The sequence below is a fragment of the Meleagris gallopavo genome, chromosome Z, assembly GCF_000146605.3.
Source record: "Meleagris gallopavo isolate NT-WF06-2002-E0010 breed Aviagen turkey brand Nicholas breeding stock chromosome Z, Turkey_5.1, whole genome shotgun sequence".
NCBI classification, from domain to species: domain Eukaryota; kingdom Metazoa; phylum Chordata; class Aves; order Galliformes; family Phasianidae; genus Meleagris; species Meleagris gallopavo.
The window spans coordinates 65,427,878-65,455,831 of record NC_015041.2 but is presented as its reverse complement, the minus strand read 5'-3'; the positions used below and the strand labels follow the sequence as shown (position 1 = coordinate 65,455,831).

General features: G+C 38.6%; 1 protein-coding gene across 1 annotated transcript; it reads left to right on the top strand.

The window, feature by feature from the left end:
• Positions 1–24: 24 nt before the first annotated feature.
• On the top strand, positions 25–27,954 carry LOC104915356 (aminopeptidase Q-like). Its single transcript, XM_010726232.3, has 16 exons — positions 25–175; positions 2,039–2,152; positions 4,237–4,380; positions 4,681–4,746; positions 4,881–4,946; positions 5,937–6,106; positions 7,550–7,626; positions 10,259–10,398; positions 11,711–11,766; positions 13,039–13,192; positions 13,945–14,039; positions 14,725–14,832; positions 19,138–19,308; positions 21,180–21,320; positions 23,404–23,480; positions 24,940–27,954. Exons 1-16 carry the CDS (start codon positions 56–58, stop codon positions 24,954–24,956), a joined length of 1,716 nt encoding a protein of 571 aa, XP_010724534.2. The 5' UTR covers positions 25–55; the 3' UTR covers positions 24,957–27,954.

Below are 27,954 nucleotides of genomic sequence, written 5' to 3'. Positions count from 1 at the left end.
TCCTGTTTGAATGGATTTAGATTTGGTTGCACTGCCTGATTTTGGAGCAGGCGCTATGGAAAACTGGGGATTAATGATTTTTGAAGAACCAGCACTGCTGTACCTCCCAACTGATAAATTCACAGGCAGAAAGACGATCATTGCCTTAATTGTGTCACATGAGCTAGCACACCAGGCACGTGGTAAAAAATTCTGTACATCTGTTTGTCTGTAGTGTTATTTCCTTCCAGATGGTGACTGAAGAGAAATAGTGAATAACTGTATGGGATGTGAGCACTAGGGAGTTGAAAGAGTATTCATATGATCATATGTTAATTGATAAATTAACATTGAGAGCAGATTTTGTCTTATTCTATCATTTGACAGACAGCACACCATCTGCATATGAGTTGATATAAAACTTCTAATGGACTCCTTCTGTTTTGTTGTTTTTTAATGCAATAAGTGAATGCTACACTAGAAAACACTGCAGGGGTGTGGGGATGGGATGGCAGTACTGTCTATATGCTGTGTACTTAGTATTGCAGTGGGAGAATTATTGGACTCTGTGTTCATAGTGGGAGTGCACATACAGGTTGCAAAAGTGATGTTTTTCTCTAAGAAACCTTGTGATATCATGGAACAAATCCAGTGTTAATACATTTTGTACTTTCGTGCGGATTTACAGAGTTTTTGGTGTTTGGTTTGGAATTACAATGCAACTTCACAATTGTTTTGACTACATCTAATTTACTGTTGCTTGCAAAGAAGAAAACACCTAATCAAGAAAGCTAGCAGAGGATTTTAACATTATTTAAGTACTTAAATTTCCTTCTGACAAGGTCTATAACTTTTCAGACCTTCAGATGAGCATACTGTCTTTATTGCAGGCCAATAAATTACGAGGACTGCTTGAAAGTAATGCCTCCTGTTTTACTGTGTTGGCCCTTGGCATCAGAGGCCCATGTTAGTGGAATGGCAGTAGAGATTGAACCTTCTCACCAGTATTTGTTGCTGTGTGACAGATGGCAACAGAGGGGCCGTCTGACAGACTGGCACTGACATGCAAGTGCCTATGGAGCGACTGTGTGCCTCAGAATTCCTCTAAGCAGTAAAGGTTGCACCCACTGACATTCATCGATGCTTACTGCATGTTTATGGAGACCAAACAGTGGATGTGAGCACAGTGAGGTGGTGGGTGGAGTGTTTCAGCCATGGTGGCAACAAAAGTGGGTCAGCTCTGAGGGTGCACAGTTTTATGACTGCAGCATGAAGGCTCTTGTCTGTTGCTGGTGAAAATGCATGGCTATTGGTGGTGCTAGTTAGCCAGTTGTAGCTGACAATGCTTTGTCAAATGGTGTTATTGTGCTCTCTGTATCCGTTGTAGTTTCCATGCAGATAAATGGTAGGCATTACTTTCAGAGTGACCTACGTAAATGTCAGCAGATAATAAAGCTTTATTTCTTAAATAAATTTTTAAGATTGAAGAGATAAAGTACAGATCTTCAAATGGTCAGTTTTTTGTTTTTTGGTGTTTTTTTTTTTTTTGTTAAATTGCAGCTGAGTACATATCTTTTGTGCAAGTTTTATTGCTCACAAGGACAGGGATTTGCTGATTTTGGAAAAGATCATTTCCCTGGTTCTGTTTATCATCCCCTTGACAATTTCCTTTTGCTAAGAACATAGAAAAACAAAATTTATTGTTTTATTTATCGGTGATTCTTTGGAAAAATGTGATTTATTATTTTTTTTTTAAAGAAATGTCCCATTTCTAATTGTAGCCTGATGTTATCTTTACTTTTTACTGGGAAGTATTTACTGGCACGATGCACTGATGTGCATATGGTATGAAATTGTAGATTAAGCATTTAAAAAGTAACTGCCTTCTGACTTTCATCAAAAAGCACCTTATTTTCCACTAAATTCTCACTATTTCCATCATGATATTCAGCTGACAAACACGCATCAAAGTCCTTCAGTAGGGATGTGTGTGTTTAACCTACAAGAATGGAAACAGCATTGTAAGGTGATGTTGAGACTTTTTTTCTATCTATTTAAGTGGTTTGGAAATCTGGTTACAATGACCTGGTGGAATGACTTGTGGCTTAAGGAGGGCCTGGCATCTTACCTTGAGAACCTGGGAGCTACTTTTGTTGAACCCGAGCTTTCACTGGTAAGTAGCAGTGATTGTGGGATTCAGTAAGATAAGGCTCCAAAGTTCCAGTATTGGAGGAAGGAAAGGAAGATCGTGGTGTTAGCAACATTATTCTCTTCGAAGTGACCAGCAGGTCTCAGTTCTTCCCTTGATGTTCTCCACTGCTGAGGGCTGTGATCATGCCACTCTTTTACAGCCGAGCAGCTGTGATTCTGCACTGAGAAGGAGGTGAAGAACTGGACTGATTTTTTTGCCCCAGGTTTTCATTTAATAAACCCATCTGTTTATTCCTGGGTGGTTTCCCTTCCTATGTCTCCAGGCTCTTTGTGTGAAGCTGGACACGTCTAATGGGCAGTGGCTAAGCTAGGACATTTTACTCCATTGGGTCCATGGATGTTTTGTTGTGGATAAGGCAAATTTAGTACGCATAGTGCACTAAGTTGACCATATGATGAAAGCTCCTTTCTATTGTGATGGTATGGAAATAGGGGCAAATCCCACAGTGTACTGCAAAACTCCATCCGTTGTTAATCTGTGCAACTGGAGGATAAATGCTGCTGACAATAGCCATCAGCTGAGGTGCACTTGGAGGCACAATCAGAGATTGTATCTGCATGAGGCCCTCAGATTCTAAAGGAAGGAGAAGCCCTTGGGCTGGGAAGGCCTGAGACTGCAGTTTTTGAAGATCTCCAAGAAGGAAACTCCACTGAGACTATCTGAGCAGCCTGTGTCAGCTCTCCATCACCCTCAAAGTAAAGAAGTGCTGCCTGGTCTTCAGATGGAGCCTCCTGTGCTCCAATTCTTGCCCGTTTCCTCTTATCCTGGTGCTAAGCAGACAGAGCCCGGCTCTGTCCTCTCTGCGTCCTCCCTTCAGGTAAATACATTATTGAGCCTGTTCATCTCCAGGCTGAGGAGGCTCTCTCAGCCTCTCCTGTTAAGAGAGGTTATCCAGACCCTTTGTCATGTCCATGGCCCTTCAGCACTCTCTCCAGCAGCTCCGTTTCTCTCTGGTACCGGGTAACCCAGATGTGGGGCCCCATGCTCCCTATGTGCGCCTCAACAGTGCTGAGCAGAGGGGAAGGATTGTCTACCTGCTGGCAAGGCTTTGCCTAATACAGCCCAGGACACCACTGGCCTTCTTTTTAGCAAGGACATGTTGCTGGCTCATGTTCAATTCAATATCCACACAGGATCCTTTTCTGCAAACATGGTTTTCAACTGCATGGCCCCTGGTATTTGCTAGGGCTGAAGATGCACTCTGTTCCATCATCCAAACCATTAATGAAGATATTAAGCAGGACTGAATCCCCGAAGCACACCACTACGTGCTGTCTTTCCACTGGATCTTGGCTGCTGATCACTCACTTACAAAATGAATCTGGAACATTAAACGTACTAGCTGCAAACAAAGAGAAAAAATGGTCAACAAATTTGATCCCGTTAATTAAAAGCCTTTTGTCCTTCTTCTTGATAAGTGGATGTGCCCAAAGTGACCTGCAGTATCTTAAAAATGCATTGATTTTCTTCACCTACCCCATATGTCAAATGACATCCGGTCATAGGACAGCTGGGGGAAATTAAATGAGCTTTTGATGAAAGGAGAGCTTTACTGCTTTATGAAGAGGAGTGATTTTCCTCACCCGTATTTCTAATGGGTGCACAGTTAAGCTTTGCTATACTCATTTAGTTTTTAGTTTACTGTTTAGTGGTGCAGCAGGAGAAATATAGGATTCAGGAGGAAAATGTGGAATGCTAATGATGTAGAAATGTATATGACATACATGTTTTCAGTTTTCAGTGTTTGTTCATTTGGTGTTTAATGTAATTGACTTTTTCCCTGGAGTTCACAGTGCGATTTTCTTTGTCAGGTCCAAGCCCACTGTCAAGCTCAGACTGACAATTTTCACTGCCAGAAGTAGGTAGTGTTGCATGTGGAAGATGTTAGGATTTGTTGTGAGGCCCTTTTACTTCAAGGGGGTGGCAGGGGGAGGGAAAAGGATAATTCTTTGTTTGTTGACAGGCTATTCCGAGTAGTGCAAGCTACAAAATACACCTTCTCTAACTGATGATTTTCAGTTCAGCTGCGTTTTTTCTTCTTGCAGCATGAAATCTTTTATGATCACATCGTACAACCTGTCTTAAGTCAAGAAAATGACATAGAAGTTCGATCACTGTCAGAAAGTGAAGACAAGGTCAACGGATCATTTTCATTAGTTTCTCTGTTTGACAGCATCACATACAACAAGGTGAAAACATATGGAATAATTCTTGTTCCATCTTATTCTGAACTAATGTGATACTTATTATATTTGAGAAAAACAGAGAATATCCTGCTGAACTGCAATGCTTTGTTGATTTGTCATGCAAAATTTATTTCTGCTGCACACACAGATTTATTGGATGTTGCAAATTTCTCTACGAAACAAACAGAATGTTTTTTACCTCATAGGAATAAACTGACTTTTCTGAAATACAATTTGAAGAAATATTGCATGAATAATTGCAACAATAACTCATGTTTTCTCATAGCTTTTTTTGTACTTCAGGGGGCTTCTATTACATGGATGCTTTCTGGTTTTCTGACTGAGAAGTTGCTTACCAGAGCTTTAAATGTAAGTTTGGAAAAGGACATCTTCATCTTGCTTTATAAGCTTGAAAATGATGAGTGTACGAATTACTGTCTGCCTTGCTGATGTTTTTCACTGAACCTTTGTGAATTCTGATGCGTCTGTTTGTTTTCCTGCAGTCGTATCTGAAAGAATTTGCCTTTTCAAACGCCAACCAAGATGATCTGTGGATCCACATACAGTCGGTACTCAATTTATTTCTAGTGTTTAAATCGACGTCACTAAGTATTTGTAGAATGCTGTAGTGGAATTTGGCTGTCTCTTTCACAGTCTTTCCTTCACATAAAATTTGCTTTGCCAGCTTTCTTGCCTTATATCTTCACAAGTGTTCATTTGTTTACTTAACTGTACTTGTGGTCAGTGAATCCAGGTACAAGGAGCAGAGAAATGAGATGCAAAATTAGGGTACAGTGGGTTTTTGGGTGCATGGATCACCTTTGTTTAAATGAAATTGCATAGCCTGTGTTTTTCTGGAGCTTAAGTTTTGCCAGATCGAAGTGTGTGATGCTCTGGACTTGGTGATCAGCAGTGTTGATGCATCACAGATCCTGCATGGTCTGTACCCACCATGGTAGATCAGCATTTCTCCCTTTGCTGGTTTTGTCAGAATAAGAAAACAGGCTCTAGTAAAAAAAATTCTCATTTCCCTACCCATCTAAGGAAGTCTTCCCCTGTGATACAGAAAAAAAAGGTTAAGAACAAGAGTTTCACGACTTTAGGTATGCAAGATTGTCACATATTCTAAGCCAACAAAGATTACTAATTCACACTGGCTGGGACTCCAGCTTGGTACCTTTTTCAGTGAGACTTTGATGTTCAATTTGCTCATCAGACTGTCATTTAAAATTGTGTTGTTTGCTGGCATGCTCATTTGAGTAAAAGTAACAAATTAAGTCTGTCATAGCCACATAGGCTTGTAAGTATATTCATGATAAAAAGAGAAATGTTGGCAGTCAAGTTATCATATGTCCCAATTCCCGTTTGCTGTCATGATAATAATGTCAATAATGTTCTTTACACTTTTTTACATTGATTTTGTGCATGACTCAAATATCAGCAAACTACAAAGCAATTACTTTCTCTAACACACTAGATTAAATCCTAGAGTGTTGCTGAAGCAGAATCAGTAAGTGACTGCTTGTTATAAATCTTTCTAATTTCCGTTTCTATTGAAGGTAGTAGATGCGCAAGATGAAGTTCAGCTGCCAGCATCTGTAAAAAAAATAATGGATTCCTGGACACGTCAAAGTGGATTTCCAGTTTTAACATTCAATATAACCACCGGCACGATCAGTCAGGAAAAATTTCATAATAAAAAGCATGAAAACAGTACGGATATTCACAAGTATGTTTAATTTGTCTGTTTTATCAGAACTTTATACCCATGTTTTGTTTTATTTTGTTTTTCTATTTGCAGGAAACTCTTCACAATGTTTTGACTGATTTCTTAATTTTTTGCTTTGTGGCATGAAGTAAATTGTTTAAGATTGGAGTTTGCTGTAGTTTCTCTGAGGGTTGCTTTCCTTTGCTATGGTGAGATTTCCAGCCACATAGCAGCTTTGTAAGGAGAGGCATGGGCCATGAATGGATTGCAAGGCAGAAGTTTTGCCTGGCATTTCTTCATTCTTCATCTTTCAGTTGTTCAGAATAAGGAGCGGGCTGAATCACGCAGCAACTTCTTTCCTGTCAACGTTTTCAGTCTCGTTGTCATGGCAAAGACAGAGGGGTTGCATTAAACTCTCATCTAGACTACTCCTTTCTCAGAAAGCCTTGAGTACTTGCCATGAAACTGTCAGTGAGAATCACAGAGCGCCTCGACCTTTCTACAGCCGTGCTTTATGTTTAGATGCCTAAAAACAGTGGTGGAAGGAGCTGTCTCTGGCCACCTGCTTGGGAACCTCATGGCCAGGGTCTGAACTTTGGTAAAATTCAGCTCTTATTGTAAGCATTGGGATGTATGGACAAAGCCTGCAGGATGTGTTCTTACCCAGGGAGAAATAAAAGAAAGGTAACTCAAGGCAATTTTTTTCAGACCGTGGTTCTGTTCTTGCAGACAGTGAAAGGACAGGGATTTTGATAGAGTTTCCTTTGTTTCCAAGCACCAGGAAAGGTAGAAAACTGTAGATTAAATTAGTTTTTAGAAAAAGCCAGATAACACAGATAAAGAGTTCCAAGTTGGGAATGTTGCGTCCATTACTCTAGTTACAGCAATACTTAATGCCACGTGAAGTTAAGCAAATCCAGGACAAACATTTCAGAATTTTTCATTCTCTTGAACAACTTCAGGCTGTCAAAACTTTCATCTCTTTTCTCCGGGAGATTTAGATTACCTGAGACATGAAATAAAAGCTGTTAGCATTACAGTTGTTTTGCTTGCCTGGAGCCATTTTTACCACATGCACTTTTAAAAAGGAGCTTTATAGTCTCCAGAAATCAGATGAAGAGAGGAAATTAAAAAATAAGTGGGGAAAATTGAATTATCTCCCGGAGAAACAAAGCAAGAGTACAGGGATGAAGTGGTACTTCAGCAGATCTAGCAAAATCCAGCACAGAACAGTCTAAATTTGAGTGCTAATTTAAATCCAAGCTAAAACTCCATTCCAATCAATGAACTTATGTGCTGATCCAGCATAAGTACAACCATCCGAAGACATTTTGTGAATCAGAGAGGAGAGAGGGAAGATCAGTAAGAAACTGATCTGCAGTCTAGTTTAGTGTCAGCAGTGAGGGTTTCTGTAAGAGTAAGAATTAATGATATTGCTTTTTTTTCTTTTTTTTTTTCCGTAAGCAATACTTGGATTGTTCCTATTTCTTGGATGAGAAATGGATCATCACAGCCCTTAATCTGGCTTAATAACAGCAGCAGTAAGTAATTTTTTAAACGTGCTAAAACCAAGATGATAAAAAGCCACCTAATCTATCTATGAACAAAACATTGTGTTAATTTCACGTTATAATAGAAAAAAAAAATCAGATTAATTATTATTTTTCCCTGTGTATGAACGCCTGTCATGAATAGATATTTTCTTTTGTACACAAATCCAAACTCCAAGCTGCTCATGCTTCTGTATTACTTTTGCTTCAGTAGATTCCACTGACGTTAGTGAGAGTTCATGTGTATAGGTAGGACCTCCGAGTTGGGCTGTGATACTTCAGAGTATGATCAAGCTCAACTGGTAGATATGAGGACTGAAAAAGATTAGAACTAGTTATGTGAACTGGCCCATATTTACTGAACGTGGATATCTGTAAAAACAGAAGAGAGTATTTTCTATGGAATTTAACTTGTTTATGCGAATCAAGTGCAAACATAGTCTTACTAACAGAGTAGAACTCTAAAAGGTTTTAAAGGCTTATAATAAAGAAGTGAGTTTATAGGCGTCTCCAATCAAATTCAGTTATTAATCCAAACAATTCAATTATTTCTCACAATTCTTTCTCATATTGCTTTCCTATAAGCAGCTGTATTTTTTGATGGAAAATAAAGGTAATCATTAGAATGAGTTAATAGTTTTTCTTTGGTAAGTCGGCCTTGAACTGCATCAGATCTTGAATCATTTAGAAGTAGATGCATAGAGTGATGTGTTTGTTGAATGCTTAAAAGCTACAATACATTGTGTGCATTTTTTAATCTCTCTGCCCTTTGTTTGCAATTGTCAAGAGCTACTTGACTTATCTTTCAGGCAAAAGATAACTTGAATGATTATTTCACAGTATGTGGACAAATTAAAAAAGCAATCAGTGGATGGAGGTGAAAAATCAGAAAATTTGCAGGAAAGAAGTATTAAGCAGTGCTTGCTTGGAAGGACTAGTGTTACATGGTAGGCTTCTATCATTAAATAATAGCAATTCCATTTCCTCACACATCATGTGCATTAATTAAATAAATATCATGTCGCATCTGCCTGAAAGAACTTAAAAAAAAGTGGAAATTCAGTCATTAAAACACATTCTACTCGTATTTGAAAGCCATGCATGAAACTTCCCAGAGCCTAGACTAGTAGCTTGCTTTCAAGTGCAGATTAAAAATTTTGATTTCAGTTTTGACTTTTTGATGTAGAGATAAACCAAATGGTTTCTTACACGGGTAGGAGTATTAGGGATATTTTCCACTTCACTTACCATTTTGCCTCAAATTCTGTAATAGTTTCTGCAGTGGCACAGCAGTACATCACAAGGAAACATCTCCAAAGTGCTGTTGTGTGTGTGTATTTTTGCTGGAAAGAGCTCCGTGGGAGCTAATACTTCTTACTTCTGAGCAAGTGAAATTAGGCTGCAAGCCCCAAGCTGGGCTGCTAATGATAGTCAAGCATGTTCTTGCACATCTCTGCTATGCAGTGCTAAAAGCCTGTCCTTTTGGTTTAAGACTTCTCTGGCAATCTCCAAATGCTTACCTTATGCTCATGTTAGTGTATTGGTCACTGGCAGGAAAAGACATGATCCCTAAGTGATGCATGTCTGTGTAGAAAAAATACAAAATGCTGGCAAAACTGTGCTACTGTGGTAGAACATATTTTCATTTGGCCTGGTGGTAGAGGCCAAGAATGAGCTGGATCTCTCTGTAGATGCATCTGAAAATGATAGTAATGATTAGCAGAACACTGAACTAGTATATGGAAAATACTACTAGTACCATATCCTAGCCACCCAGTCTTTTAAAATGTGCAAGCTAGTGTATGATGTTTGTTGTGTTGTCCTCTTGTTAAATTTGTGAAAATGACAAAATATGAATCCAAAACATATTGGAGTTTGAACCTTCTGTTCAGAGAACTGTCTGGACTACTCACCAATACTGATTCACTGTCTTAAGAGAGTTTGCTGTCTTCTTTCACCAGGCTGATCGTGCCCAGTTAAAGCAGCATGTTAGTCCTCTTCAGGCAGCTTAGAGCCTTCAGGAGGCTCTTATTGGAGCTTAGAGCCTCTGGTCCCCTGCAACATCCTGTGGTCTTTCAGGGGCAAATAATCAAACAAGCACCTAATGTAGGCAGTGGTGAGATGATATGGGAATGTGAGAAGGAGTCTCTAGTAAGTAATGTAACTCAAGAGGGCTGCAGGACTTTCATTTGTAGTATTTTTTTTCAATTGTTTGCCTGTTGCATGAATTTAGCTGTTTTGCTTCCCTTATACTAATGCTGGTAGACAGTCAGTTCTCCTGCAACACTGGAAGTGGCAAGGCATGCTGAGGGTGGATGCCTAGGCACACAGGGGTGTTGTTGCTCATCCAGACTGGTGGTTTTTATACTGCCTTCCTGAGCTCTCCCAGCTGCCTGCTAGTCAAAAGGTTGGAGGTGCACATGTCTTCAGCCACCCCTTCGCCATCTTCAGGGTGCTCAGTTCCTCAAGGATCAGGTGCTCGTTGAAGTCCTCCTGCTACATAGAGCACCTAGATTCTGTGAGATTCTAGGTACAACCTCAAACTTGCATCTCAGGGGAGCATAAATGCAAGAGAATTCGGCAGCATGCAGAAAATGAAATACTTTCTCATGTCACTTTACAGAAGTGTTTTCTGAAATGCAAGTGTCAGAATCAGAATACGACTGGATCCTACTAAATGTAAATTTAAGTGGATACTACAGAGTGAACTACGATCAGTTAAACTTGAAAAGATTAGTACACTTGCTTGAAAATGATCCAAAGGTAAGATCATGTATATATATGTTTTTTTCAAGCTTGTAAACAGACTTCTTTCCATGTATTTCTCCCTGCATTTTTTACCAGTAATCACACTGATGAAAACCTGGAACAACAAGAACTCGTGTTTGTCATGTAAGAATAAATGATCCACTATTGCACAACTGAAGTCAATGGCAGTCTTCCATAGTGGAATAGGAACAGGCCCAAATAGTTTCACACAGGCATTAAGTTGAAAAATAACATACAAGGGATGGCATTCTGTCTTCCAAGTTATCTTAGTAAGTCTCTTAAATTTCACTCAAAGAATTGTCAGTATGCGTGCGCGACCAAGATTTATCTGCTACTAGGTAACCATGGAGAGGAAAAATGGAAGAAAGCTTTTATTTCCACCAAAGCACAATCTTTCTGTTAATGAAATGTTAACAAAAGCATCGATTTGAGGTGTCTGTGCATTTTGTGATTCTTCTGATGTTCCAGTCAGTCAGTATAACACAGAGAAGATTTCATGTCACCGTGTGGGCTGGCACTAAAGGACACATGGAGCAGCCTATTCAAATGGCCTTCTGTGATGTTGCATAGCATTTAACGTTTCCAAGCCTGAGAAGGGGTTCTGGTAATCACATTGATTCATTGGATTTGACAACAAAGCTGTGCAAGTTTAAGCACAGTCTGAGACTCTCAAATACATGTGATCAGATGACTTCTCTGGAAGGTCTAAACCCAAAGCTGATGAGAGCGCATAGGGTTGACCAAACCTCTCTAAGGCCCATCAGCTTTGTTTCTTCTGAGTTTTTCTTCACAGCAAATCTAATCAGGACAGACTTACTGTGCCAGCTTGGGGCCACGCTTAATGGCTGGTAGAAGGTTGGCTAGAGCAGTAGCTGAGCCATATCAGAATGGAAACAGTGAGGAGGGGAGAAGTGACCTTTCTTGGTCATGTAATCTGTGATTCAGATACTCTGCTGTGGACTAACCTGAAACTTCAAAAGGAAAAAAACATACCAGAGTGAAATAACAAAGTAAATATTAGGAAATGTACAACTTCCAAATTTTAGTTTTAATTCTAATATGTAATAAGAGAGATCCTCAAGTTCCACACATAGGTGTATATTTTTATATGTAAGTGCTCCTATAAGCACATAAACAATCTCAGCTTAAAATACAAGATCAATTTTAGCATGTTTTGTAGAAGATTTTGGCTTATAAAAGATGCTAGTGACTTTGCCTTACACTTTTTATTACTTCGTTATAAGCCTTTTTATTACTCTTAATGATGTGACTAGGTCTACTAACACCACATTGATGCCTTCTGCAGGCTATTCCTGCTGTCAGCAGGTTCCAGCTGCTAGATGACATTTTTGCATTGGCACGGTGAGTGTGTTTTGCATATGTCTTAGAAAATGATTAAACTACATGATCTAATTCAACATTTGTACTTCTGCTCCATTCACTCCTAACCATATGCAACTCTTATGAACAACAGATGTTCAACAAAATGATGGAGGACTACCAGTGTTGGGTGATTTCTTTTGAAATTACTTTTAGTTCGTACCCTTCTCTTAGCAAATACTTTAAGTAGTAGAACTGTCATGAGCACTATGAAGACTAACCTAAATTTGTTGTAAGGGAAAATAACTTCTAAATGAAGATAATGAATTTTCCTACGTTTGCTTTGGAGAGCCTCAGCTATGCTCTCCTGCATGACTCATAACACCTCTTTCATCTCCCCTGTGGATGGATCGGTTGATCATTCACATCTTGGCAAAAGAAGACCACAAGATACTTTTGCTGTGGGTGATGCAGTTCAGTAGAAAATCACTTGGTTAAAAATAACCCAGTGTTCTGTTAGTTTTCCTGTCACTCACCCTTCCTTCTGAAAGCAAGGCAGTTCTCACAGGAGGCTCATGTTTAGAAGCTGTGGGACTGTGCTGCTGCTGAGCTCAGCAGTGCTGTGGGGTGCTAAAGATGAAATAAATAGATCTGTGTCATAGTCACAAGAGAGATGTCCAAAGCATCAGGGTCCTGGGATGTGGGAGCTCAGGCAGTAGGTGGCTGAAGCACACTCCAAAGCCTGCAGAGGTGGTTCTGAGAGCAGGAAGTCAAAATGCTAGCAGTGTTTCTACTCTGGAGTTTTCTGTTCTGGAGGAGTGAGGAGTGAATTGGCTTTTTTGGGGAAAGAATGCATTCCATGCTGGCTCCATGCTGAGGCATGGAAGTGCCATGCTGAAATTGCTAATCTCTAGGGTAGCATGCATGTGGTTTAAACAGTTTCATTTTATAGTAATGCTTATTCCATGAAAGAATACGTACTGAGAATCTCCTCTTTGCCATAAAAAGACAAGTGTATTATAAATGAAATCTCTCTTTGAGTGGGGCTGATGCATGCTGCAGACACTGCCAGAATACATACTGCCATAATTACCCCATTCCTAGGCACTATGCTCTTCAATGTATTCATTAAAAAGTTCAGCTTTTAAATGACACGCCATAGTTTGACATTTATTTTAATATTACAGTGCCTTTTCTAGGTGACTTCCCACCCTGCATCTCTATGTTCTATCATCATAAATAAATGGATATTCATGGTAGATAGTTAGTGTGAATAAGCATGTTCAAGTACAAGTGGTTTTTGTCTTCAAATAGGTCTGGATATATTGAGATTGAAGCTGCACTTGAACTAACAAAGTACCTTGCCAGAGAAGATAAACTCTTTGTATGGAACGTGGTATTGGTAAATCTAGTGCCTGACAATGTGGAAAGTACTCTGAAAAACTATGAAGTATACCCACTTTTGAAGGTATCAACTTCTTTTATTAGTTAGGAAAGATACTAGTCCACTTAAATAACAGTGACTAAAAGGGATGCTTTCTAAATTCTCATGAAAGAACGAGCACGATGGGTAATATTTTGTATAAATGCACTTGCATGATTTTGCCAACTTCTTTAAATAGGAGGTACGTGTTTATCTGTGCTAGTCAATGGTAAACAGCATCGCCTTGTGAGCAGTTCTTACTGGATAGCAGAAATTTGTTTGCATTCTTAGTATTAACCTTCATTTTAGTTCTTTTTGTGAAACAAGTTCAGAAAAAGCTATATGAAGAGAAAGAAAGAAGTGTCTTGAGATACTGCATGAGATTATTTTATTCCATATTTAAGATACGTGAGATTATATTTTCTTTCTTTTAATAGTAGCAATCTCAAAGTAGTAATTCTCTTATGTTCTCAGTATAAGTATGTTCAAAATATGTGGTAAACATTTTTTCTTTTGGGAACTTGTTTTTTCTGTCTTTTCTCTGAGAAGGATCATTTATTTTCTTTTGTAAGCTCAGATCTGTTAGCACTGTGAAATAAGTAATTTCCCCAGTTGAATAGCACAAGCGCATCGAATTCCATGATATTTATTTTATATGTTTCATTTTAATGTTCTTTATTGTCAAGAAAGCAATAGAGGTGAATTTTTAGGATGAATCTGAGTAAGTAAAGAAAAACACAGCATAATAAATACATGCATTTAAATGAAAATAATTTTTCTTTCCCTTCTTTTAAAAGAAATACCTTTTAAAGAGAATGTTGCCAATATACCATTATTATGCAGGTTTTATTCGTCAAAATGTTGATGCTTTGGAAGATGACTATTTTGCTCAGTAAGTATTCTCCTTTTCTCAAGATTTTGATAACTAACACACTGTTTGTCTTCGCAAATTTAAGTGCAAGATATAGGAAAATGGTCTGGAAATGGGGAAATGGTTTGGAATTAAGAATTGTTGTTCTCATTGCTCTCACTGGTCTATAAACGTGTTACTTATTTGTGATGATACTTGCAATGAAAATGCAGTATGTTGGGATTGTTTGGGATATTGTCAGCATATTTAGCGAGGGTAAGAGATGATCCTTTAATAATATGAGTGGTAGCTCTTGTTTTTTGGAGAGTAGGTTTAACAAGTTGCTGCTCATTTTGGAAAAACCTATAGCAGTTGTTCAGATAAGCTTTATGCATCAATCACTAGAGCTTTAAAATCATTTTGTAAAGCCACAGCCTGTTAGAATGATTGAGTCTAGGCGCATCCAAACCAACAGCACTATAAAAAATGCAGAAACCTAATAAAAATTACAGTATGTAGGTAGCCTCGCTGACATCCGCAATACTAATGTCAGGAGCCCATTTTTGGCAACTTAATTTTTTAACTTTTATTAAAACTCAAATGCTTCTGGTAGAGGTTCTCCCCCGTTAACTGCACGATGTGCAGAAATTGGGGTCAAGCACAGTTTGAGTACTTCAAATGTGGAATACACATCTTTTACTCTTGCTTATTTTGGCTTTCCTTCAAGAGTGTATTTGGAAAAATTTTTTGCAACAGCATGCTGGCTGGGTCTCCAAGACTGTTTGGATCTGTCGTCTGAATTGTATACTAAGTGGATGGACAACCCTGAGTACAAGTAAGAAATATAACGTGCTCTGAGAGATGTGCATGTGCAAGGGATGTGGGTGGTTGAGGGGCTTTCACAGGGGCAGGCAGGATAAGAAAGGGCTCTGTACACTGCTCATTCCCCCAGATCTACAGAATTTAAGCAAAGCAACAACAAAACCTCAAAAGAAAAATAATAAATGCAAAGTTCCATGTCTTCTGCAAATTTCAGCTTTATGTTGACTTCATAATTATTGTTGAATATTGCATACTTTTTTCCATGAAGACCAAGATCTGCTTAACCACATAGCAGATGAAACTCAGGTTAAGACTAATATACCATGCTGTCCGATCCCTTTGCCCTAGCTCAGCCCTGGGGGGCATCGTGTGCTGACTCAAGTTCTAGGCTTCCCTAAGTAGAACAGAGTGAAGCAATGCTGGCATGGCAATGGCATGAGCATCTGCCCATGGTGAAGGTCATTCACGTTCTGCATTTGCATGAACAGGGGCTGGGAAGGGCTGTCAGTTCTCATGCTGATCCTGGAATCTAGTGGCTAGGTTTCTGGTCTGTGAGAATGAAGTCAGGCTTTACTAGCATCAGATATTCTGTTTTAGTGTGTTTCATTGTTAAAGAAATCTTACACTGTATTGAAATTCTTATTCCTTTCCTCCCTCTCTCTTCTGATGTTTTTTTTTTTTTTTTTCCTATGCAATAGTCATATAATATTGGCCCTGGTGAGTGAATATTTAATATTAATATTATTTTTATTTATTATACTTGCAAAGAGGCTAATATTTTGTCTTACTCCTACATCTGCTACTATGTGATTGGCTAAGTGCTTGTGTTTATATTTTGGTAGTAGTGATTTAGTAATCATCTCATTTTAAAGAAGATTTAAAATGCTGTACTTAGGCGATAAAGCAAAAAATGTAATTAGACTAAACACATCCTGGTGTGTTTCAGAGAGGATTTTCTTACTATCCCACAATAAAGAAAGCAACGCTTTGTAGAAATCTGAGACCAATGCAAAATACCTCCTTCATTAAGAGTACTCAAAAATTTTTTCCTCGTGGAATTCTATGCACCTCATCTGAGTTTAGGAGCTGAAGAGTCTGTGAAATATTAGCTCATCTACTTTTAAATTATATGAAGAAGATTAATTTTGCTATCCTGAGATGACACTAAGTTTGGAGATGCTTTACAGTATTGAACTTTATGTGTTTATAAGTATAGAGAAAAAAAAAACAACACTAGTTTTATGAAGTGAAAGAAACAAACCACATTTTAATGAAAAAAACATGTGAAGTAGACAACTTATTATGTTTCAAATAAAAATAAAAATAAAAAAAAACAACAACAAACAGTTCTTTTTCAGTTAAGGAGGAGGTTTTACATACATTGGGTAGGAAAAGGACACGGCAGACTTCATGGAAAGATCCCTTTAGCTGGTCTCATGTTCTCCATTTTGAAATCAGAACTCCTAATGGCATATGATAGTTGCTTCATCATAAGTGAACACCAAATGTGTTACCATACCCAGTAGGATTCTCAAATATATGGAAGGCAGTGGTGCTTCTTCCTTTCAGATAAGGTGATCATCTTTCATCTGAGCATTTCCAGCCAGTTTCTGACTTCCCAGAACATCACTGGACTTGTTATGATGTATTATTTTCACTTTTGTGAACATTGTGTCTCAAGAGCCATGACTCCCATCCAGTTTCTCAGTTTAGTCTTTTTTTTTTTTTTTTTGCTTATAGGAGTGAAATGGAGCTGTCTGAGTGATTTGGGGTTACTGGCTCATCTTTCTCTTTTGAAAGAAAGAAATGAGTCTGGGGGGAGGAATAGTGTTCTTGTACATTTCAGTTACATCCTAAAGCTAACTGTGAAATTCTGTTGCCATCAAAGGTTACAAAATCATTATGACACATCTGCACTGACTCCAGGAAAATGGTACAAGTTAATGCACCATTCTTTTCAGGAGGTTGTTTTTTTTTTCTTTTTTTCTTTTTTCCCTCATCCTTCTGAAGGTTCACATAACAGAATCCTGGTAGAATTCTCAAATCACATGACTACTTCCAAGTAAAAAAACACTAAGAAATTAATAAGCTCAGCACTTCAATTAACATAACCCCAAGCTCCATATGGACTTTCTCTTTGAACAGTACAACATAGACCACTTCAGGTCCACCATAGTTGTCACCAGCCAGTAGACCAGTATCCCATATGCTGCCTGTGCAGCCTGCCTTCACTGCTCAACATCAGAGTTGCAGCCAAAAGACATGTAGACTTCTACACTCAATAAGCAATTTCTTCTTGAAACTATTAAGAGTATATAAGAAAAGCCACATTTTAGGCAAAGCTGTTTTCATAAGGCATCTTTAAAGTATGAATTATAATAACTGCATACCCTACACATCACACATATGCCTATTGAGGCTTCTTCCTTCAAGATTATGAAATAGTTCTTAAAAAAAAAATTGCTTGCCTCTGTAACTCAAATTGAGTTACCACCTTGATGTAAACACTCAGTTTCAGCCAGCATCATTGTTGGTGGGAAACTCCTTATACTTCAGGGCATACCCTAATAAATAAATCCAAATTATTTCTTTGTAATTTTATATTTGTAAAATCTATATCCATACCAAGCATCCCAATGCTTTCTATTATGGCAGTGAAATCAGGACGGAAATCCACTTTTTACATGGGTAGATATTAATAGGATAAGAGGGACTGGTTTTGACCAAGAAGAAAGGAATTTCAGATTAAATGTTGGAGAAATCTTCTCTGAGAGGGTGGTGAGGCACTAGCACTGCTGCCTAGAAAAATTGAACTCTCCACGCCTGGAGGAGTTCAAGGCCAGTTTGGATGAGCCCCTGGGCAGCCTGATTTAGGAGATAGCCCATAGCACAGGGGTTGGAATAGATGATCTCTGAGGTCCCTTCCAACCCAAGCCATCCTGTGAGCCTATGAAATCTCCAACACCCACCAGGACAGTTAAACTCCCTGCTGCTTACTTTTACAGTTCTTAAAAGTGATGTCTGCATCAGTCCTCAGAAGCAGTGAAATTGCTTCTGATAAACTCTTTGCAATACCAGTCAAAGCATCGTTGGAAATGCGTCGGTAATCCTAGATAGGAAAAAGTTAACTCACCCAATTGACAATAGAGCATCTAGCTACAAAGCACTCATTATCAGGAAGCAGCCTTCATCCAAGAGACATTCTCCTACCAAGGCTAGCCCTTAAATGAGCCCATGGAGAGGTGAGCTTTGTGAATTGCTTGCACCTGTGCTTTCTTTGCCAGCCACACCTTCACCAGTTCAAGCTGTGACATAAGAGGTCCCTTACCATCTGTTATCCAAAATTCCTACTAGACTATTATAGTCCCTTCCCCTTTGGATGTTTCTGTCTTCTAGTCTTTCTTCTGACTAGTATTTACTTTAGTATTGACCCCATTTCTGCTCGTATTGACCTCATTCTTTCTAGAATGGCCTAGCGAAACTAGGAATTTTTCTCAAATTATTTTTAAATTTGAAGAAAGACTTCTATGACCAGAAAGTTGACTGCTTTTCTATCTTCTGGTGTAGGATAACTTTTACACCCTTACCATCTCAACATTACTTAAGTAATTCTATGCAGATTAACAGTATGCTAGGGAGAAGTTAAGTGCTTGTTTTGTAGCACTGAGATCCATCCTGCTGCCACGGGGAATTTGTCCAACCATTAATTTGAACTATTTTCAGATAGCTTGCAATACAGTAGATAAATTGCTAATACTAGAAATTGCTGATCTGTTTTAATGTTAGTGGCATGTCATTGCCACAGGAGAAGCTTTCTGTTCAGCCTTTGCATGTGAAGTGTTGTATTACGTGGACAGTGATTGCATTTATTTTCTGTTATGAAATACTCTGCTGTGTTGGGGAAAGTAAGTAATAGAAGGGTGCTTGTTGCATGGAGAAATGTCACTTCAACTTTTGTTTATGTTGCCCATGTCTTTCTTACTAGATGTATTCATGGAAGAAAATCTTGTCTGGGATGATGCTTATATGCAGTTGCACCCTCTTTAATGGTGTGATTGCTGTACCGTGCTGTGATGTGCAAGAGTGGCATTGATGGCCGGTACACAAACTGGCTTGACCCAACTGTTTTTAAAAAAAGTGTTTTTCTTGCCTTAAAGCTGCATGTTTTATTAATGTTTAAACTGTAATTAAAATTAACAGTTTTGTTTAGGTTGCTATTTCATGTTTTTCTTACTGCGCATCCTTCAGCTGAAAATAAACATTTTCTTATTACCATTTTATAACAATACAGTACTTCTAACTATATTTTGCTTCACAGAATTCCATTTTTAATTAGAAGAACTGTCTGCTGCTATGGCGTTGCAGTAGGAAGTGATAAAGAATGGGATTTTGCATGGGAAATGTATAAACATAATGACTCCACAACGGAAGATAAAGACATCCTCCTCTCTGCCATGAGCTGTGCCAAAGAATCGTGGTTACTTCACAGGTGCTCTTGATTGAAGCATGTCTCTGGGGTACTGCACCATACAAACCTGTCAGAAGTTTGCCTGCCACAGAACCACACGTGATATACCAGTGGTAGAATCTTATGAATTTTCTTATGGAGAAAATATGATAGACAGTGCAAACATACGTGATCCTTTTGCTGATATAACAACTCACATGTCGTTGTTGACTGAGAAAAGGACTTCTTGAGCTGGTAACTAGCATGTCATGTCTAACACCACCAGTGGACCTGTCGATATAATTCCCCTTCTGAAGTGAAAGTATACCTTCAGGTGTTATAGCAGACTGGTAACTAATCCCATAATTGCATGTTGTATGAAACCTCGTTCCCTTTAGTTTTGTTTCCTGTCATTTTTTCAACTTTGAATCCACTGGCTGCCCGTACACTCTGCATAGTAAGAAACAGTATTTATCATAATTCTCCCTGATATTTTTCCCCACGACTTATGATTTTATATTGTCTTCCCATATCTCTGATTGCCTTCCTTGGCTAAAATCTCATAGCCTGCTTAGCCCTTTGTAGAATTCAGATCACCCATTCCGAGGTGAAGGACAAAAATGAAAATAGACTTACTAGTAAGCTGTTCATTCTTTGAAGTACAGACTGACAAGGAGACATCATATTTAGATTTCCAGTTTGGAATATCATATTTAGTATATTTCACTGACATCCTCACAATGAGAATGTCACTTTATCAGTAAAAATATATTGAAGATGAGTTCTCTGTTTTGTCATGCCCACATTACCTGAAGAATATCTCTGAGGACAGAAGTTTGCCAGTGATAGTCTAGAGAATCCAACCACTGGCATAAAAATACGATGAGTCTAATGCTCTGAAAGTAGTTGAGTTTTTTCTTCTGCCAGCCACCTTGTGATGGTTGAGTAGGAAGAACAGATAAGACTGAAAACACAGCCAGTTGGATTGAGAAGACATGTCTGAGCAGAGCTATGCTGATTTTCCACCTAACCTGTGGTCCTTTGGTGATTTTGTTATTGACACAGGCTAGCACTGGTCCTTGTAAAGCTGTAAGTTATATCAGAAGAAGACAGCAGCTCAGGAAGTTGTGACGATCTCCTTCCTCTGTGTGCAGTAGTTGTTGACAAAACAATCTCTTTTTCTAAGCTTCAACCTGAAAGTCTTTTAGGCTGAGGAATCTTACACTGTGTAGTCCTCAGTATAGTTTGTCCATTTGGTCAAACATATTCATGGCATGCAAATGGGAGAAACCCAGCTCACCTGCTCTACCAACAAAGTGGCTGCTTGTAATACTCTGACAAATGCCTGTAGAAAGCAGGAGACTGTAAAGTTATACAACAAACAGTTATTTATTTACTTTTTCAAGATATCCAGGCACCCACTCTCATTGATGTTAGTGTCAGGCAGTTAAATGTTTATGAAATCATGACTTAGCTTACTTGAGAGCACCTTAGATACCTTATTATTGAAACAGAATCCTTCTATGTAACAGCATGCCTCACTTCTAGCTCATTCTCCAGGCTCTGTCTGTTTGGAGTTTTCTCCAAAATTTTGGGAGCAGTTTCCCTTTCCATGAGGTTATCTGATTAGAGGGGTTATCCGGAGTCTTTCTGTAAGATATACAAAAAAGCAAATATCTCCTGTTGTGCTACACATTCATTTTACTGAGAAGTGGAGAGCAAGTGGGCAAGAACAGGGAATTTCACCAACATAAGAACAAAATACAAGCAGAGTACACAGCTCTGAATGACCCCAACTTTGGTGTAACTGTCAGCATTCCAGAATTTGGGTAGACAGAAATCTTCCTGAACTGATATGTAATTCCAGATTATGACTGTTAAACAGAAAGTAATATTAACTTTTTTTCTGACAGATCCTTGCGGTATTGGCTCAGTGATACACAGTTTTCTTCCAACTGTACAGCAAACATCCTTGAATATGTAGTGTCTAAGGACACTGGGCACCGTATAGCCTGGGAATTTGTTACAGAAAACTGGTCGCTTTTAAGTGAAAGGTATGGTAACCAACCTGTTATGATTTCTTTTTATTTCTGTGTTTCTTTTGCACCAAGTGCAAATTTTCCTTCCAGAGACAACATAGTTTGTAATGATTGATGCAGTTTCTTAAGTACAGAGACCGCAGTTATCATTAGAGCTTAATGTCAAAGAAGAGCTCACGTCAATTACAGAATGCTTTGAAATTAGTCTGCTCATGACTGTCCCTGTGTTAAAATTTCTGGAAAGTCTGACCCTTACTTACCTACTTAAAAGGGGAGCTTTCCCAAAAATCTGAGTTGTGAGATAATGAAAGATAAAAATCTGGCTCCTGGAGTACACATTAAGATGTGCTTTGTGACAAGTGGTGTGGGAAACTAGTAATCATGATGTAAGAGAAGGCATTACTTATGTATCTCTATGACAGCTACCATGCAATATATAGTTTCCCACTTTTTGCTGTCCAGGCAGCATTTCACATCAGATGAAACAAACATCAGAAGAAACTTTAGAATGGAAATAAACTTGTCCTTTTTTACTGATCTGGAAAAGGAGAAGCGTGCATGACTGTGATGGTTGGCTGTCACAGCACAAGTGTTCTTTTGATATTGAATGATAGAATGGCGGCAGCCCATAGACTGCATTCAATAGATTAGACTGTAATTATATACCCTTGCAATCAATATAATTAAGCTTGAGCAGAACATGAGCAATCTAAGCATAACTAAAAGGAAAAGGGAAAAGCCACTTGCCATGTAGGCAAAGTAAAATAATATTAGCAATTACTCTTACCTGCATATAAGCAACAATTTCTTTATTTCAGCATTGTCAGGACTAGTAAGTGACAACTACCACTAGCTGGTGTTGGGGCATTCTGTTCATGGGATTGAGACTCCATGCCAGTTGTGTGATTAAAAGGATGACAGAAGAGAAATCTTCAACATGAGAGCCTAAGAAAAAAGTTAGAGTAGTTTGGATAGTCGATGACCTGTAATCATTATAGCCTTTCAATGTCCTTGAGGAGAACATTGTTTAGACTATCGTGTATTCATTTACATATTCCTTTGTATAAGCTGGTCATGTGAACACATTACGCAAGTGCTCCCATTGACCCGCACTGTTCCTGTGGTCAGCAGCATCTTGCCCTGTGCACCGGCCCTGTAGATAAATAGTTTCAGGAATAGTAAAAACAGCAAAGTGATGTTGGAAAACTGGAAGTCAGGAGGGTGACTAAGAGTTTTAAAAGTGAGCAGACTTGAAAGAAAGTGCTGGAACAGAACAATTACCTTCATGCTGTGAGCATATCATTGATCTTCACAGATGAAAACATCACTGACTCGAGTTTTTTCTGTGTTTTTTATCCAGGTTGCCTGTAATATAGTGTGAAGTAGTACAGGCTTCCTGTGGGCAACTGGTGAATCTTTTTAGTTCTTGTTTGACGTTCAGCCAGACAGTTCTACAAGCAGGAGAAAAACACATTGCTTGGAAACCCCCTGAAAATGGAAAACCCATATAGTCTAGAAATGGGTTCGTCCACTAGTGTTTCATAAGCACAGGTGTAAAATGCAAAAGGTCCTAAACTCTTTTCCAATGGCAGCTCATACTCTCTTTGTAGAGATGGTGGATTGACACATACAGATTTTGAAGGGATTTGAGGACCACTAACACTATTAATCTCTATTTAAAGTCCTAATCCACCCAGCTTGGATGTTAGCTTTATACATTGTCCTCAGGACACTAACAGACATGCCAAGATTTTAGAATTGATAGTACTTATCATTTCTACATGGATTTAACTTTATGAGCTCATAAAAGTTATCTTTTTATGTCAATTATTCATTATAGCTGAGAAAAAAAGAGCAGATCATATCAGGAATGAAAATGAGGGGCAGTTGGTCTGTTTAATTCTGCTCAAATGTCTAAACTGAACTTTAATGGTACTCCCCCTTTTAAGGCACAGGGAGTATACAACTGAAAACTTCCACTTAACTGGTACTTCCAGTGTGATACTTGATTAATAAATAGTTGGAGTATTATTAAATGAGATGGAGTCTAGTATTTTTCTAACATGCTGATGGAAGGACCTTTATCTCAATTTTACAGGTATGGGAAGGAATTATTACATGCCGTATTAAGAATCATGGGAAGATTTGTCAGTACAGATATTCAGATACCAAGAGGTAAATGAGAGAAGAGATTAGTCCCAATTTTACTACCAGTTTTTAAATACAGTTTTAAAATTTTCCTTTTTTTTTTTCCCCCCTTAGAGAAATTCAGGTAATGTATTGCATAGTATTATTACACTTAAACTCAAAAAACAAACAAACAAACAAAAAAAAAACCCTCCTCATCTGAGAAATAAGTGTACAAATGGGCAGTTATTAAGCATGATGTTAAAATGCTCCTTTGTGCAGGATGGGTATTGTCCTGCTCTGTGTGGTTACAGCATAGAAGGTTGGTTGCCTGCCTACATGCTGAACAGAAGGCCTGCACATGTGGGGTGTGCTCCTTTCTCCTTGGCTTCATGGCAGCCCAGATAAGTCCATGGGCAATAGATTCTATCTGGGCTCCTGCTCATCTGGAAAAACTGAGTGGATTGGTTTGGGGATTCCTGCTGAAGGGTGGAAGTCTGTGGCAGGTGGCTATAACCTCTCTTCAGTTTATTCACCACGGTAACACTTCCAGATGTTAGTGCCTGTCACAAATGCATAACTATCACTGCTTGTTCCACTCTCTTTTCTTGTTTCTTCCAGTTCAATCCCTAAATTATTTCCAGAAATATTCTTTATCTTCTCTCTGAGCTGCTGTGCAATTTTTGTGCTGTCTCTATATCTCATAGATCTCTAAGTAGTATCTTCCCAGTATCTGTCATTGTAAGAAAAAAATTGTTCCTCTTTTTCAGTCATTGATAGATGCATCAGCAAATAACAGAGAATGGATGGTTAATGAAGAAAACAATTCTGAGATTTAGCTCCTAAAATAAAATAAATCTCTCTTGGACATGCATAAAGTAGAAGCTTTTCAACTTTTATTCTTCAGGAAAAAATTTTTGCTTCCTGTGATGGCAAAAGCAATAGTCCAGTGTCAGCCTTCCAGTTAGCTTTCAGATTGTAACAGAGTCCCAGTATTATCATTTCTGCTTCATTTTCCTCTTTAAAGTCTATCATTTGTAGAGATGACCTTCCTCATTACGCCCACAGGAAAGTTAATAAAAGGTTGCTGGACATCTGTCTCGTTACTCACATTGTACATTCCTCCACACCATCTATGTATGTTTCTTTGCTGTTCTTCAGTCCTCTCTTGTCTTCTGCTCTTTAGATTGATGGGAGAAACTTCTTGCTTTGTAACTGTAGAGGAGACAGCACCCAATCCAAGACGATTCTGCTACCCAACTAGTCCTAGACACTGTGTGGTACCACTAGTACTAATGAAGCTGGCTGCAATTTGAAGCATTTTTACAGAGATGATGGCAAAAGGGCACATTCCTGGTGTGTAAGGATCTTTTCTGTCCAGCATAAATCAATATGCTTGCTCCCATCCACTCTTTTTATGTACTTCTGTGTAAAACATCTGTCAGATACACAGCTGTTTCCTCAAAGTGAAATTGCATTGACTAACCTCATGCATTTATTTATTCAGTTGCAGGTTTTCTATAATAATACACTAGAAGAGGATGAGAGAGAAACTGCTACTCTACTACTGGAGTCTGCAAAAACTGAAAATGTGGAAAGGAAGGAACTTCTAACTAGAGTTGCTAATTGGCTAGATAAAATTATAGACGACTGATTGGTGAAAATAATTTCCAGTATATTTTAGAGTTTGATTCAGTAGCACGTCGATATTTTAAGATGTAATTAAAGATAGAAGAAATCTTTATGATGTCTGAGATTATCTTCCCAACTGGATATTCAGGCTAAACCAATTCAAAAAGAAAATAAAAATTCTGATTTCAGATCAGAAATAAGATTTATGTAGGTTCCGCCAAAAGTAATTCCTCTTAATTAGTACAATGGAAACTACAGCAAATACAAAGAGCACCTTAACACCATTTGATAGAGCAAATTCTCAGCTACAAAACATTATCTTTCAACCTAGTCACTACATTAGCTGTGCATTCTTGACAAAAGCAAGCATTCATAAAAATCTGTACTGGCAGAGGAAACCAACTGTTTCATAGCTGCTATTATGGCGTCGTTGCTAGGAAAATGTTGCCCACACAGTCTGACTTTCATAAGTCCAAATGGATGTGGGTGCAGTAGGGCAGTCCAGCCAAGACTATCGATGTGCTCCATGATCTTCAGACTGGTAAGGGGCCTGGCATTATCGTATTGGAAGAGAAAGATTGTCTTCTTTTCTGGCTTTCCTCTGTAAGTTCAAGCCTTCAGCTTAGTTGGCACTGCAGTGTAGATGTCAGAGTTGGTGGTTTGTGTGGGTTCCAGGAAATTCAGAAGGATCACCCCTTTCCTACCCCACTAGACAGTTCACATCACTTTACCTACTGAGGACTGCATCTTGAACTTTCTCTTAGATTGAAGTTCACATTTCCCCACTCCACAGACTGCTGTTTTGACTCCAGCTTGTAGCAGTCACCGTACATCTTGTCAATGGTAACGATGCAATTCAGAAAAATGTCACCTCCAGCTTCGTTTTGAGGTATTCCAACATTACCACCATGATTTCTAAAGCATTGGAGCCAATATTAAGCCTTATTCACAATTGTCTGGTCATAATCTGCTCATTTGCGTGGATGAGCTGGCTGAAACGCTCTTCATTTTCTGTGGTGTGACAGTTCTGCATGCCCTTCTGGAACATGGCTTGTCTTTCATATCACTGTCAACACTGCTGGCATGCGCCATCCAGCACCTCACTGTGCAGACATACACTGTTTGATCTCTGTAAGTGTTCAGCATCAATGAATGTCAGCGAGTGCAATTTTTTCCTCACATTTCCCTGCGAATTCATTGACACACCCTTCATATACACTCACATATCAGATGCCATTCTGTCAGACTGCCCCTCTGCTGCCATCTGCCACACGGGAGCAACATGGGATGGAAATTGAAGGGAAGGGTCAGCCTCTACTGTCATGCCACCAACATCCATCTCTGACACTGTAGGCCAACATAATAAAACAAAAGGTGTTATTTTCAGAGCAGTCCTCATGTATTTTCATATTACATCTAAATTTACTTCCTACTGAATAAGTGGTCCATGGGGATATATGTTACTAATAATAACCTAATGCACAGATGCAGTCCTAAATTCTTTTTATGTTTCTCCCTGAATCTCAGAAGAAAGGGCGTGGTTCAAGTTTTTGGCAAAAACCATGCTGAAGTGGGAAAAGTTTTATACTGTTTCGCTTATGATCTACACTGTGGCCTTGGGCAGGTCGTTTAATCTGTAACTCCATTTCTACATTTGTAAAGTGGATGGGGGATAATAAATACAGTGAAACATAAGCTTGTGAATGAATTCAGATCTGTGGAGAGGGATGAACTAAAGAAACATCAAATTTTAATTACAATAAAAAATGCTTTATTATTAAAACTTTATTTTTCCTTCTGTAAATGTTTCTCCTTAATATGTCTACATTTACATTTATGTTTTATTAGGAATGTGCTTTTGAAGAGACCCTCCCAGCTTCTCTATTACCATGCATTAATCCCCAGGACAGTCCTGGAGGATCTGTGAAGTGGATTATTTTTAAAGGAATTAAGCCAGGAGATGATGAGCTTTTGGGATTCTGCTCATAGACTCCATAATCTGGTGGTCATTTTGTCCATGCCACCAAGGTGTAACTAACCTAACTAAACTCAGAAGCATCACCAAGCATTTCCATTCTTACTGCAAAGATCTGCCAGCTAATATAGACACGTTTAATCGTCTCGCATACACAGTGTTTCAGGGGAGATGGACAGACAAAATCTAGACCTCCAGAGAATCAGTCAGCAAAATATATTTGCTTTATTTTATTTTATTTTTTTATTATGGGGTCCTCAGTTCATGCAATTTATTTATTTGTATGGTAATAATATTATGACAAAGCTATCTGTACTGGCGCCCTGGTTAACATAGAAAACAGGGTTGTGTGGGAATGTAAGAAACCCAATATGTTCAATACCACACTGAGGAGAAAGGAATGAAAAACCAGCCCTACTGACACAGAGATTTCCTCTGTTTACAGGCTAACTACATCCATGGTAAACACTGCCATATTAGCTGCAATGAATCTTCAGTTCTCTCTGCTGGTGCAAGAAAAAAAACCCTGTAGTTATTGTAAGGATACCTGAGGATCTCTGGGAGAATTAACAACTGGTACAGCCAGGTTTGTGCTGAAATCATTTCATCTCTTAAGCAAACCGAGTGAAGTCTTGAGGATTTTCGCCAAGCTGATTCAGACAGCAAAGCTAGGCTACGATGAGCTAGAGGAGTTTTACTTGTGTTTCCCTCTAGTCAATCAACAGCTTTGCATGATTAGTCAGCAAATGGGCTACACAAAACATGAGAAAGTTGTTGCTGCTGGACTAAATCTTCAGTAAAAAAAATAAAAAAATTAAAAAAAATCTGTAAATCTTTTATGTTCAAAGCTTTTCTTTTCAATCAGGAGTAAACTCATCTTTTCTAACTGTTCTTCTACTGTCTTATTCTTTTTGG